The sequence below is a fragment of the Knufia obscura genome (assembly GCF_036327395.1).
Source record: "Knufia obscura strain CCFEE 5817 isolate CBS 148926 chromosome Unknown scaffold_1, whole genome shotgun sequence".
In the NCBI taxonomy this organism is placed as follows: domain Eukaryota; kingdom Fungi; phylum Ascomycota; class Eurotiomycetes; order Chaetothyriales; family Trichomeriaceae; genus Knufia; species Knufia obscura.
The window spans coordinates 3,110,330-3,123,456 of record NW_027042687.1 but is presented as its reverse complement, the minus strand read 5'-3'; the positions used below and the strand labels follow the sequence as shown (position 1 = coordinate 3,123,456).

Sequence of the window (13,127 nt, the reverse complement as noted above, 5' to 3'; positions counted from 1 at the left end):
CCTTGAACGGCAGTCGACCAACTTTTCTGGACAGTCAGAAGAGATAGACTCTTGGTCCAACAAGGCGTTCACCCTGCTCACGGAGCTCAGTGAATTTAGCCAGCCATTCCCTCTATTTATCCTCGGTTGCGAAGCACGCACTGACGAGCAAAGGACCATCATCCTCGAGCTCATATCAAGGACAGAGCTGGTGGCGCGTTCCAGAAACCTTCAGTACGTCGCGCACATCATACGGTCCGTTTGGGTGCAAGATGACCTTGCGGACATGACTCTTGACTACCGTGGCAAGCTGGATAGCATCTTTAGCTCTATGGAAATCGTACCGAGCTTTGCGTAGCACAATCTCAAAGACCACCTGTTACAAGAAATTAGTTCAGATTAATCACGGTAAAATGCACCATATAAGCGCAAACACGTTGCAGAAAAATAGCCAAGAATCATACGCTATCGCCGTAGAAACAGTGCCGTTCGAGCCCTACACACTACCCGCCACGCACCGCATACCCCATCCCTCACGCCCTCGTCCGTCTCAAAAATCTCCTCTCCTTGACCGCAACGGGCCTCGCATCCGCACTCCCGTCCTCATCTTCCCCAACCACAAAAACGACATCATAATAAAAAGCCTCAATCCTCCCCCCACCTTAAACCTGAACTTTCCCCACACCAACACCTCAACGCTCCGCAGAAACATCCGATCATCAGCGTCTACAGGCCATCTCGGCATGTGCAATCTCACCCTCTGCACGAGGAACTCATCGCTGATTTCATCAGGCGTAGACGGCACAGACATCCCGGTATTCCGGTGATCCCGCTGCCCAAGCGTAACCTTGAAATACGAGGTTGTCAATAATGACTCAGTGAACTCAATAGTACGAAGATTCGGCAGAGATCGCAGGAACGGCATGCTGTTGGGCAGGAAACTGCGGCGATGGTCATTTGCGAGGATGACTTTCGTGGTTCGGGATTTCAAAACCTGCCATGTGGGGAGTAGGTGGACGAGGTTGATGCTAGGGGCGTCGATGAGAGTGACTGTGCCGGTGAATGAGTCGAGGAGGGCGGTGTTGGCGATGCGGGAGAGAAATTTGTTGAGGAGGAGGGGGGCGAGGGGTGGTGGGGTGGGTAGTGCGCTTATTTGGGGGGTATCGTAATATGTTTCGATTAGTGGGTCGGGTCGGGTTTTGATTTCGAGATGCCAGGGGGTGGGGACGTGGCGGAGGATGTAGGCGATTAGCTCTTCTGGGAGGGTGAGGAGGGTTGGTGCTGGCATTCTGGTGGTGAGATATGGTGATGGTGGTGGAAGGTGGTGGTATCTGATGACGTGAGGAAGTGAAAAGAGAGGGACGGCAGTGAGTTAAGGTCCAAGGGAGTACTAGGCGAATCCGTTACGGCACCGAGCTTCATGCTTGTTCCCGAGCTTACATAATGCCTTCCGGGATCGGGGTGGAATTTCGGCTATCGATGGTCCACTCCTCGTATAGACACGAAGCCTGTCATAAGACTAGTTGATCTCTTCATGTTTGCAGCGCTCTATCACGACGGACGGAACAACGAGACCTGGGCACTCTTCGAGTGTATGTTCTGTTAAGTAGTAAGGTGCAACATTTCGCAGTGCTGAATGCTGTGTAGAAATATATCCATTCACGACGTGCCATTCCCAAGAACACAGATGTCCGGGGTATCAATCAGCTCATCGAGCTTCTGAGTCCTCATGATTGTGCGTTCCTCAAGTTATTAAGCACCCTCTGCATGTTGTTGAGGCGCTCACGCTCCTTCACTAGCGTAGCATTAGCGAACCTGCGAATCTCATTCTTGCCCCACTGCTCCCGCCAGCTGGTCCAGCCAGCCAGCTCCCCAAGCACAACTTCTTGCGTGTACCTCAGCTCCCTACCCTTGGTGTCGATCTCGGCTTCCGACTCGACGATCTGCTTCTCCATGTCACGCATCGAGCGAAGGCGTGATTCTTCCATGCCTGGTAGATGAATGTTGAATGGCCCTTTTCGTGGTGCTGAATTCGAAGCAAGCGACGACTGGTAGCGATCCATCGCTTTCTGCGCTGAGCGGATCTGGTTCGCGAGGGAGGTTGGGCGGGTCAGCACTGTCTGCATTGCTGCTATCGTTGTCTGAAAGGATGCCATTGCTGAGACATACGTGACCAATGGTGAGGACGGTGGTTCGGTGTGCATAAGCGCAGCAATTCTGGCGAATGCTTCGATATGTGGTTTCGGCAAAGTCGTTGAAGGAGGTCCCAGTGTTGACAGTACATTCGATGCTAATATTAGTGACTCCGCGATATCACTAGCCGCCTGATGGTAAACGCGACCTCTTCGAACAATAGCTCTGGCATTAATGTTCAGGCGCCTTACCATATCTCGTGAATGCGATACCACGGAATCAACATCGGTAAGATCCAATCTTGTCGTTAGCGGCTCATAGTCATCGGCGATCTTCTCATGCAAGAAGTCAACTTTGAGCTTCGTCCGTGCTTCAATCTGATCTGGCTGCATGTCTGGTACTAGGAAGAACTCCCATAACACTTCGTGGGTCGAGAACGTCGGATGCGTCATCAATATCTTCAGAAAGCGATCAAGTTGTATTTGTGCATCTAACAGAACTGCTTTTGAGGGCTTCGAATGTATCTGGAATGGAGAGCGAAAGCTGCTTGGCGCCAGTGCAGGCATGTATGAGGCTGGATGGTCGGCTGAAAGCCATTTCACGAGGTTACTGAAATCCTGTAGCGATCTTCGGCTTGTAGTGATGGTGTAAGTGTTGTTCGATACGTCAGTATGGGGAGCACCCGACTTGATGATGTATCGTGTCGTACCGTCTTCAACGAAGAACGATCTCACTATCGAAGTGATTCGGCCAGTGGCGTCTGGTGCCTGAGCCGTGGCAGAGTCGGAGAACAATGTCAGATCATCGATGCGATTGCGTACTTCGTCGTCCTTTGCTAGTTCAACTGCGGTCAGACCTCGTGCTTCTCGAAGGTACAGATCAATTCTTGGGTCGCCGAAGAAGATCCTAACCACGTCAACCCGTCCATACTTGCTAGCCAACATCAATGGCGTGAACCTCTTGTCGTTCATGCTGTTGGGGTTGGCGTCACAATGATGGAGGACCCTATGCACAATCATCGGGTCATTCAGGATATGCAGCAGCGTATTGCCTTTGTTGTCTGTGTGGTCTTCTAGATTCAGCGCCTTGCCGTCACCTTGTGCATTCTTGGCAGCCACAAGCGCTTCCGAAACCATAGTAGCATAATTATTGTGGTCGTAGCTTCGACATATTGCAAACAGTGGAGTGTGTCCAATTTTGTCTTTCAGTCTCCATGGCAGGCGGTCAACAAGTCGATTGATCAAAGTTGGCATGTTGAACAGGTAGTGTGCACTGGATCGACCACGAGAATCTTGTCTAGCTAGATACTCCTTGATGCTCAACAATTCCGCATGCTGTTCAGCGTAATCAAGGATGATATCAACGAGCTCGGTGTTCGACAGCTGAATGGCAGCACTCAACAACGTGGTCCCTTCAGACGTCACATCGTTCAGCACAACGTTCGGTGGGAAATGCTCTTCGAGTTCGAGGAGATAACGCAGAGATTTTGGCTTTCGTGCCTCAACTGCCATCATCAAGACTGAGTTACCAGCCCGGTCTTGTGTCTGTGCGAGGCTGCGCACGGAAGTATCTCCTTCTATACCACTCAGCGTGCTTTCAAGTGTAGCTGTCCGAGAAATGACAGACATTGAGGAGGATATTGACATGCTCCTGGCATCCAGCTTCACCCTCTTCTTCCGTTTCGGCGCTGGGGAGTTGGAAGCCTGGAAAGGGAACACATGCGCCAGATTGCCGTTGGGTTGGGTTGTGACACCATCAACAGAGTTAGACAGCAACTCGACGGACAGATTTGACCTGGTAGAAGTTCTGGATAGAGGCGGTCGAGACTTTCCGGCGTCCATGTCTTCCGGCTCTTCTACCAAGACAGCGGTGCTTGAGCCTTCAAAAATGTTCTTGATCTCTTGTACATGTCCAGACTTGACCGCGTCCCATAAGGCTTGATTCTGTTTCGATGCTCTTCGAAGGCCTCCAGCATCTGTCGCCAAATATGCCAGTACTGCTTCGAGAGTGCTCAAAGCATAGCCTATCTCACCACTTTCCACATCATCGATGTAGATGAAGCGTTGCATATAAGACAGCCTTGCTTGGAGATGCCTGACTCCAGATCGAATGACCACGATAAGCAGTAAAGATACCAGTACGTCTGCATTGATGGTCATTGCTGCTGCGCGCTTTTCTTCGTCTGAAATTCCCCCAGGCTGCGAAACGACCTTTTGAGTTTCCAGTAGCACGTCAAGCATCTGCTGTGGAGAGCCCGCCACGCCCATTCTTCTGAACGCCTCCACGCCCTTGTCAATCCTATTCAACAGCTCTCTTTTCGCTTGCCTGCTCTCTTCTAGTGCTATGCCGACCTGCGATGCGTCAAGACATTCCATTTGCCGTATCCTTCGATCGAGGTCGTGGTCCGGAGCTCTATGAAATGAGCATAAACGTGGAAAAAGCAGATTGTCATGCACGGACTCTGCCACATATCGCTCGATCAGACGCTCAACGGTCGGGCCAGTTAGGTCAGTCGTTGCGCCCAGCAGAGACAGCTGCTGCTTGTCAACACCCTGAAATAGATCTATGGCTGCTGTGACCGCGGTCTCAAGGGCTCTTCTCATCAAATCCTCTTCGTCGTCAAAGAACGCCGTGTTGTTGAAGGGCAACTTGTGGGAGCCATTGGACTTGATCGACCCATTCTCTGAAGGCTGTGAAGCTAGAGTTGTGCCTTCGAGTGAGCCCACAGTAGGCGATCGTGATGGAGGTGGAGGTAGTGGCTTTCCGAGCTCTTTCCCAAACTCATTGAATAGACGCTCTAGACCTGGCTGCATCTGCCTAGCAATCATTGGAAAGTTATTCAGTAGCTCATTAAACGTCTGGATATCCTTCTTCTTAGGCTGCAATGGTCTGTCCGCCTTGCTCGCGGTTGGCGATTCGGACAGAATAGTGGACGACAGGACAGGCAGAGTTAGGCTGATCTTCTCGAAAGTGCCACTGAGAGGCTTAGATATGAAAACGATAAGCCATTGCTGCTGATCGCCTGCTGGAGAATGGTAGAGCTGATCGCTCAGTATCTGAGCTTGGGTCAAGGACTTGAAGCCTTTATTGCTGTAGACCATGCTCTCCTTGATGATAACGGATCTGTTATTGACTGTGGAGTATGTTTTTGCCTTGCTGCGGCTTTCACGTATGCTATTCTCTTTGGCATTCTGCTCCTGCGGGATACGCAGAATATGACTCCCGAGGAAGTCCTCATCTTCGACCAGCTCCGCATATCTCTTCCCAGTGTCTCGGTCTTGCGCGTTGATCAGTGAGTCTGTTGTCGGCACCAGCAACACATAATTCTGCGCGGACAGAGCCTGGCTGAGTACGCTACTCTGGAAGAGCGCGCGAATGAACGGATTCAGTACTGGCATCCAGGCGCATCAAGCCTGTCAGCTGTGGCCGGTACGTATCCTCATCTGTCGCTCATATCACAGTTGTCTCGGATATGTTATCGGATCGAAAAAGGAGATTGTGGTTGAGCAATGGACTATTTGGTCACTCGGAGGGATTTCCTAATCGACTCAAGCAGTGTTCGTGGGCAGAGCATAAGATACTCGAGCATTGACAGTTACGTGCAACTATGGGGAGCATTTGAGGAATGCCTGAAGCAGTCTGCGGCCAACTGGTCCCCGGATTATGTACCCTTAGTGTCAGGTGTGGGTACGCACTTTCCGCAACTACACCCCTGTCTGACATGTGATCGTGGTTGAAGTGAGTTTGGTGTATGGGATAGTCACTAATACCTGGTCTACAGACACGGAGTACTGTATAGTACTGGCAGTATTCGTGACTTGAGTGACCAGCATGAAAACGGTTTCGCTGCGCCTGGCCCATTTCGCCGAGACCATCATTTCAAGAACACAGGGATGAATTCATGCTCATATACGTTGATACCATAACCTGTCGCCAAAACGCAACTGCAATAGTAATGCTAGTATCAAGGTGGCCTGCAGAATGGCTAACAATCAATAGCTAACGCTCAGCCGATGGACATTCGCTTCGCCTCTCGTTCGCCGTATAAGGCTCTGCACATATCATATCGCATCTCTGGCATTGCGTCGTTTAGAAGTTGGTTCCCTCTGGCGGCTGCGGGAGCTTCTTGTGTTGCGGTAATGCCATGTATCTCCTCAGCTCGATCAGAACAGTTTCCATAGTGTATTCTCGTTTCCAGTTCGCCAGACACGGCAGTTTTGATGGATCAACCTTCCCAGTCCTCGCATCCACACATGGCAGATTCACCTTGGAAAGAAACTGCAGCACCGGAGGCTTGTCTGGGTAATTGTCGTCGCAATGTATCTGGACGCTGTAGATTCTGTTCTCATGCACGCTCTGCCGCAGTGTTAGCAGGACCACAGACTTATTATTCTGCTGATCTTACGTGAGGAGGTCCCAGTATCGTGCCGTTCCAGTTGGCCATCATCAAATCATCGCCATCGGCTAAGCCATACGAGCAAGCCTCTGTGAAAGAGGTCAGGTTCTCAGCCCACTTGCAGTGGACGTGAACTTACCTGCACCGAGACCTTTCTCGCCCTTCTCCAGCTCCTCCAGGAGCCTGAAATTTCGTGGCACCTTAGCAGACATCTTGACGATCTCCTCGGTTACAACGCTACAAGTAGAAAGAGTTGTATTGAACGTGATTCATGGCCAGCGCATGCGCACTGTCTCTTAGACAAACAAGGCAAACCCTTGTGACCCTCTAGTGGGCTGCTGTTCGTCATCGCTTGCCTTGATGCCTAGTTATATCTGATCTCCACTGTTTCAGCCTTGCACGTTAGCCTCGTTGCCCAGAAATGTTTCATTAAAAGCCACCCTGGTCCTTCCTCATCCGACAAGGGCAATCTGCACGCGTCTACTGGACTACCTAGAGTCGAATGCCGGGGCCAGCCGCTTGATGCAGTCGTCGCACGCCTTTGTCTTTATGTGACACGAGATACACGATGATACTCCGGGACTAACATGACCGCAGCATTCCTGCAGTCAGAATTGACGACCCTGATTTCAGATTCCAAGCGTAAGCATAGTGAAATCAAAACAGCTGCCGAGAAATCCTTGTCTGAGCTCAGGTCCATCTCTGTGACATCCGAGACGCAAGTTGCAGGGGATCTCGTCAGAAAATCCCACTTCATCGACCCGTTCGTTCTCGCCTGCAAATCTCAAAATGTCAAAATTGCGAGCAGTGGAGCCACAAGTCTGCAAAGACTCGTTGCTTCCACTGCAATACCAAGATCGCGCCTGCCAGATGTGCTGCAAGCATTTGAGCAAGCAGTACCTCTCGGCCTTGACGTTCAGTTGAAGGTTCTGCAGACCTTGCCTTCTTTACTACAGCTCTACGCTGCGGATCTTCATGGAGAAGCTTTGTCCAGGACGCTTAGCGTAAGTGCTGATTTGTCTAGCAGCAAGCTACCTATGGTCAGCAGTACGGCTGGTGCAACTTTTCAGCAGCTGGTGTCTGCTGTATTCACAAGGGCAGTCGCAAATGGCAAGTCGACCGCTCCTCAGAGGAGCGAAGACAAAGATTCTGCTCGCACCAGCGAAGACGCTTTCGCCATCTTTATTGATCTGTGCGCGCTACTCACCGAGGACCAACCACAGTTCGTGAGACTGGAGAATCTACCTCCACTTTCGGCACTGGAGACTCTTGAGGGCCTTCTTTCTACACATGGCACTTTCGTTCTGGACGACAGCGATTCGCTCAAGGCATGCTCTGGTTGGCTTATACCAGGTCTGTCGACGCTCATTGATAGCAGTGCCAACTTCGGCGTTGTTGTTAGAGCACTACGTATCGCTTTCATACTTAGCAGCCGCCATCTGCTTCAAGTAAAACCTTCGGTATCAGAGTTGTTCAGAATCATTTTGAGGATCTGTGACCGACCAGGTAGTCAGAAATGGAAGCGGCTGCTCGGCTTGGAGTTCTTCCGTGGCTTCTGCTCAGACTTCGACGCTCTAAGGACTGCATTTGCCGCTTTTGACCTAGAAAAGGGAAGCATCGGCATCATCTCAGACCTCATGTCAACACTTGTACGCACTGCGTCAGAAGACCCATCCTTGATTGGACTTGGGAGGCAATCCACTATTCCATCATCCAAGCCCACGGAGGCAGGCAACGACGTCGCAGCAGCGGCTGATGTCCCCATTGGCAGCGTTACCCAGGTTGATGCTCCGTCGGCAGGTGTCAGCGCTGAGATGAGCACAGTATCTACACCATGCCTTGATCTTTACGACCGATCAAATCCGCCAGAGGTACCGGACACGTATGTCTATACTCTTGTGCTTGGGTGCGTATCATCTTTCTCCGATGGGTTGTCGAAATTCATTATGCCACTCAGCGTACCAAACAGGAAGGCAAGCAAGGCTGATGAAGCAGGCGTTGAAACTGCCGGTGCGCAGGAGATCCGGCGCAGATCGTCTTTGCGCGATGCGTCTGCCACCCAGAAATACCAGCATCTGGTGAATCCGCTCACTCGGCGGGATCTTGGCAGGATATCGTCTGTGCAAGTTTGTGCCAAGATGATCGAGGCCTGCTGGCCAGCGGTGTTAGCCACTTGCTCGACTTTCCTGAACTCTGCCCTGGATTCCTACTTCTACCACATGCTGATAAGGACAGTCCAGAAGCTGACTCAGGTATCCGGTGTCATGGAGCTCAACACACCCAGAGATGCTTTGTTAACAACATTAGCCAAAGTGTCTGTGCCGGCAAATATCTCGAACTTGATGAACACTTTTTACGGTGGGACACAAGCACTCAAATCTGAGACTGGCCTATCAATGGACGGTGAAGAAGCCTCAATCAAATCGCCTATTGCATCTACACCTCGGCAATCCGTCGACATGACTGTTCAAACTCTCAACGTTCGAAATCTACTATGCCTTCGAGCATTGCTCAATCTTGGCATTGCCCTAGGCCCAACGCTGAGTCGCGCTGCCTGGACTATCATTATGCAGGCCTTGGAACAAATTGATGCCCTCATGTCAGTGGGTCCCAATGCAAGGCTAGCTCAAACAGTCACACTTGGCGCAGGACCGACTGACGGCGGGTCTACTCTAGCAGGAGAAATTTCTGCGGTCGATACGGCTAGACGCCGTATGGTTGAAAGCACAAAAACCTATCCGAGCCTCGCATTCAAGTTCATATGCGAAGCCCTGTTGAACATGATAGAGGATGTCATACCGTTACGGACCCCACACGACGGAGATCAGGGCAGAAGCAATGGGTCCTTGCGACCCAGCGCCCAGAGGCACAAGTCAACAAGGAGCGTTTCTGGTACGTGGGCGAAGACTGACGTTCTAGAGGTTGAGGTTCAATTTGTGTTGAAAACTCTTGGCCGGTTGGCGCACGTGAACCTTTACCGCTTTCGAGATCAAGGTTCCGGCCCTGTGTCGTGGGATCTGATCGTCGCAAACTTGCTCCTCCTGCAAAGCAACCAGAGACTGCAGTCACACCTTCGCTTGCAGTCTGCCAATATCATCGATGCAATCGTTGTTGATACGTGTACAGCTTCAAGCGAGGAGGACAACGATGGCAATGAGGATGGCGATACATTGTTGACTGTGCTGAAATATGGCATACCCGCTTTGGGGAAGCAGCTCGAGAGTGCCAGAAGTACTCTTTCCACCGGGTCAAAAAGTTCCGATGCCGACGTGAAAATTGTTCAGGCTATGCTCGAGGCTCTACACAATCTCATCGGCAGCCGCGGCGAGGAATTGGGCAAAGGATGGGCAGGCGTCTTCGCTATCCTCGACATGGCCGTGACCGAAACTGGTAATGCTCGCGAAGCACTTTACCCGTCAGCATTCAAGGTCGCACAGTTAGTCGTCTCTGACTTCTTGACGACCCTGGACAACAATTCTACGGCAGCTCTACTCGATCTCTTTGATGCATTTGGCAGTCAAAAGCTCGACCTTAACATGTCTCTGACGACTATTGCGCTTTACTGGAATGTTGGCGCGCTGGTCACTGAAGACGCGGAGTCACTAGATCCGCTTGCCGCCACAGAATCACGCGAAGCCGAAGAACCAGCCGTGCAAGCTTATTCAAAATCCGATTTGTGGCAGAAGCTGGTATATAGCTTGGACGCGCTCTCTCGGGATGCTCGACCTGACTCACGCAACGCCGCTGCGAGAATGCTGACGAAGACGGTAGATGCTTCGGTCCTCTCTATGACATCGCAGACCCTCAATTCATGCTTCACCCGGATCCTATTGCCCCTGATCGAGTTCTATGCAGCAAAGTGCAGCGACGGCGACGACACGTGGCAATTGTCCGTTTTCAACCTTCTGAAGGATCTTATCAAGATAATACAGAGTCACGGCTCGTTAGTCCTTGTGCACAGTACTTTCGACGATACATGGTTGCAGCTGGTACATTCAATGATCCTAATCTTCAACATCGGGGACATCAGCATGACTACGGCCGCTATCGACGCGCTCGCCGACATTACCGGTTGCATGCGCCAGCTAGACAATGCAGAGGGGTTTCATTCGAGCCCAACTATGCTCATGGCCGTGTGGGATTTCTGGAAAGATCACTGTCCCGCCAACATCGACTTCGCAGGGCCAAACCAAACAGCTCTTGCTTCTCATGCAAGACTATGGCTAGAGATGGCGGCCTGGAACAGCGAGGCTCTTGCGACTCTCGAGTCTGCAGCAGCAATCACCGCTCAAGTTGTAAAGGCATCAGCCTTCGCAGCTCAACATGAGACATACACAATAGATGTCAACAGAGTTTCTGTGGACCAGGAACAGCTTCTGCAGATCTTACACAACTTAAAGAGATTGCAAGGGATTGGAAAGCGATTCTACACACAATTGCTAGTAGATATTGCTCGCGGCATGACAGCAAGAACGATGAGTATGTCACAGCAGTCGCCCCGGCCAAAACCAGATGCAAAGGGCGTAAGACAGCCAACAGGTATCGCTTTCGCTACGGGGTGCATCAAGGAGCTGCGAGAGGTCCTACAGGAGGAAGCCCAAAACGCAAACATCTGGCGCGATGCTCCCATTGAAGACATCCTCGAGCTTAGTGGAAGCCTGACCGCTACGAAGTATAGCACATTACCGATGAACAATAAAGATCCTATCTGGCAGAAAGCTTGTCTTCTCGGTGTCGATTGCGCCGTCGTGGCTAGCAGAAATTGCCAAAGTGGCACGGCTGACATCGGGACAGTGCGACAGCCCATTTACGACCTGCTAGCTGCAATTCTGGGGGCACATCATCTCGAAGCATTGGAAGCTCAGAACACACCGTCGGAAGAGAAGATTGCGGCGGACGGGTCGTTCGACATGGTCCAGCTACAGCGCCTTCACGCTGCTATGAAGTCAATTTTCGACTTTGACACCGTTTCACAACCATTTCAGAAGGAGTGCATATTGACGCTGTTCAATTACTCGCTCGTTGCTCGACCTTGGTACAACGACCTGACAGCCGACCTTGAGAACGATCCCTTGAAGCACCTAACAACAATTCGAAGAGGCTCGATCCGCTCACCCGACCTACCTGCTCGCCGTCAGATGTACAAACAGGCACTTCAATGTCTCTTCGACTACGCAAGTCAGGCACCGAATCGACGTGCTGATCTGATACCTCCCATGGCATCTCTGGCAGCACAATACATTCTGCTTCGCCTCTCTCATACGCTAAAAACGTTCATCGCTGACCAGCCGCTACGCTACCTCGAACATCCGCACATGGCGCTTCAGGAGGAACTGCACTTCGTCCTACGCACGTTTCTGGACCTTCGAGTCAATGACGATGCTTTTGTCCAGCCTGCGCGCTATCTCGGATGTGGCGAGAGGCTGAACAAGGACGAAGAGGAACAAGATGTCAGTGGTGTCATTCGAAACGACGGCAAGAGCCACCTGAGAATTATGTGGGGCTTCATAACGCGATTTGAGGAGCTATGGTACCAGCTGCCGCGGCTCAAGAAGGGCCACGCATGGCAGGATCATGAGCATGGCCGTGCCATCGAGCAGTGCTTGAAGGAGTGGAAAGAGACCGTGAGTGAAAAATGGGGCCCAAGGTTTGGGTAAGCAGACAGCAAGCAAGATCTGTGCAAGGAGGTGCACAAGACAGGACCATAACCAGGAATGACCTAACAAAGAGTATTGATAGGAACAGATATGGTCCCATGTCCGGTCACAACGACAGAGCCAGATGTTGAGTGGTGCCTCAGAAACAACGTTGAACGCAATACGATAATTGACCGAATTGGATCAGCTGGAGCGCCCCTACACACAAGGGCCACATTGTCGATTCCGCACCTTTCCCTTCACTTCCTTTTCCTCTGTACTCCACTCATCACTCGTCCTTCCAGCACATCGGGATCTATCGAAGACCCCACGGCAGTCACAGTGGCCGTGGAGATCATATGCAATCCCTACAGCAACATTCTACAAAAGAAAAGCACACATACGCGTCGATTGCTAAGGTCTCCCATGAGGCTCTTGACATTCAGTGGTGCTGACATACCTATTATACCATTGTCATGTCGCTCGAATTGGATTTGCCTGGCATTCGCCCACGCTGCGCACTTCGTGATTGGGCACTGCCACTTGCCTTTACTGGTTTCCTACATCGAGGACCTTGTTTGACTGGGTACGCAGACGTGTGATCTGTCAGCCCGACCTTATGCACCGCCACGTTTGACTTTCTTGCTCTTTGGCCGTGCCTTCCAAGTCTCAATCAAATTCGTGTCAATCATTCTTGCGCGAAGTGCGGTTCGGACACAGCATCTCGTGATCGGAACTAGTCTGCTCTAGAATATAACCGCAGTAAGAGTCGTAAACATCTTGTTTGCATTATGACAATGGTAATGATGTTTCCAGGCAGCATCAACGGCCGTTCTAGACATCTATTCATCGTACCTACATACTACTGTTGAAATATGAGCCTGACGCCCCAGCAGACTTATGAAGACTTGCGGATCAACAACATCAGGACCATTTGTTAATTGTCTCTGCTCTTCAGACCAGTCCTCTATCTATCCCTGAAC

At 51.2% G+C, this 13,127-nt stretch overlaps 4 protein-coding genes across 4 annotated transcripts; 1 reads left to right on the top strand and 3 right to left on the bottom strand.

The window, feature by feature from the left end:
* Positions 1–529: 529 nt before the first annotated feature.
* PMZ80_001170 (uncharacterized protein) lies at positions 530–1,267 on the bottom strand (the record flags this gene model as incomplete). Its single annotated transcript, XM_064869617.1, has 1 exon — positions 530–1,267. The coding sequence occupies one exon, from the start codon at positions 1,265–1,267 to the stop codon at positions 530–532; it is 738 nt and encodes a 245-aa protein (XP_064735114.1).
* A 439-nt stretch (positions 1,268–1,706) lies between these two features.
* PMZ80_001169 (uncharacterized protein) lies at positions 1,707–5,510 on the bottom strand (the record flags this gene model as incomplete). The annotated part of the gene is made up of 1 exon (XM_064869616.1): positions 1,707–5,510. The coding sequence occupies one exon, from the start codon at positions 5,508–5,510 to the stop codon at positions 1,707–1,709; it is 3,804 nt and encodes a 1,267-aa protein (XP_064735113.1).
* A 691-nt stretch (positions 5,511–6,201) lies between these two features.
* Positions 6,202–6,720, bottom strand: MMS2 (E2 ubiquitin-conjugating protein mms2; the record flags this gene model as incomplete). Its single annotated transcript, XM_064869615.1, has 3 exons — positions 6,202–6,468; positions 6,518–6,597; positions 6,648–6,720. 3 exons carry the CDS (start codon positions 6,718–6,720, stop codon positions 6,202–6,204), a joined length of 420 nt encoding a protein of 139 aa, XP_064735112.1.
* Positions 6,721–7,095: 375 nt separating this feature from the next.
* Positions 7,096–12,165, top strand: MON2 (Endocytosis and vacuole integrity protein; the record flags this gene model as incomplete). The annotated part of the gene is made up of 1 exon (XM_064869614.1): positions 7,096–12,165. One exon carries the CDS (start codon positions 7,096–7,098, stop codon positions 12,163–12,165), a length of 5,070 nt encoding a protein of 1,689 aa, XP_064735111.1.
* Positions 12,166–13,127: the final 962 nt, after the last annotated feature.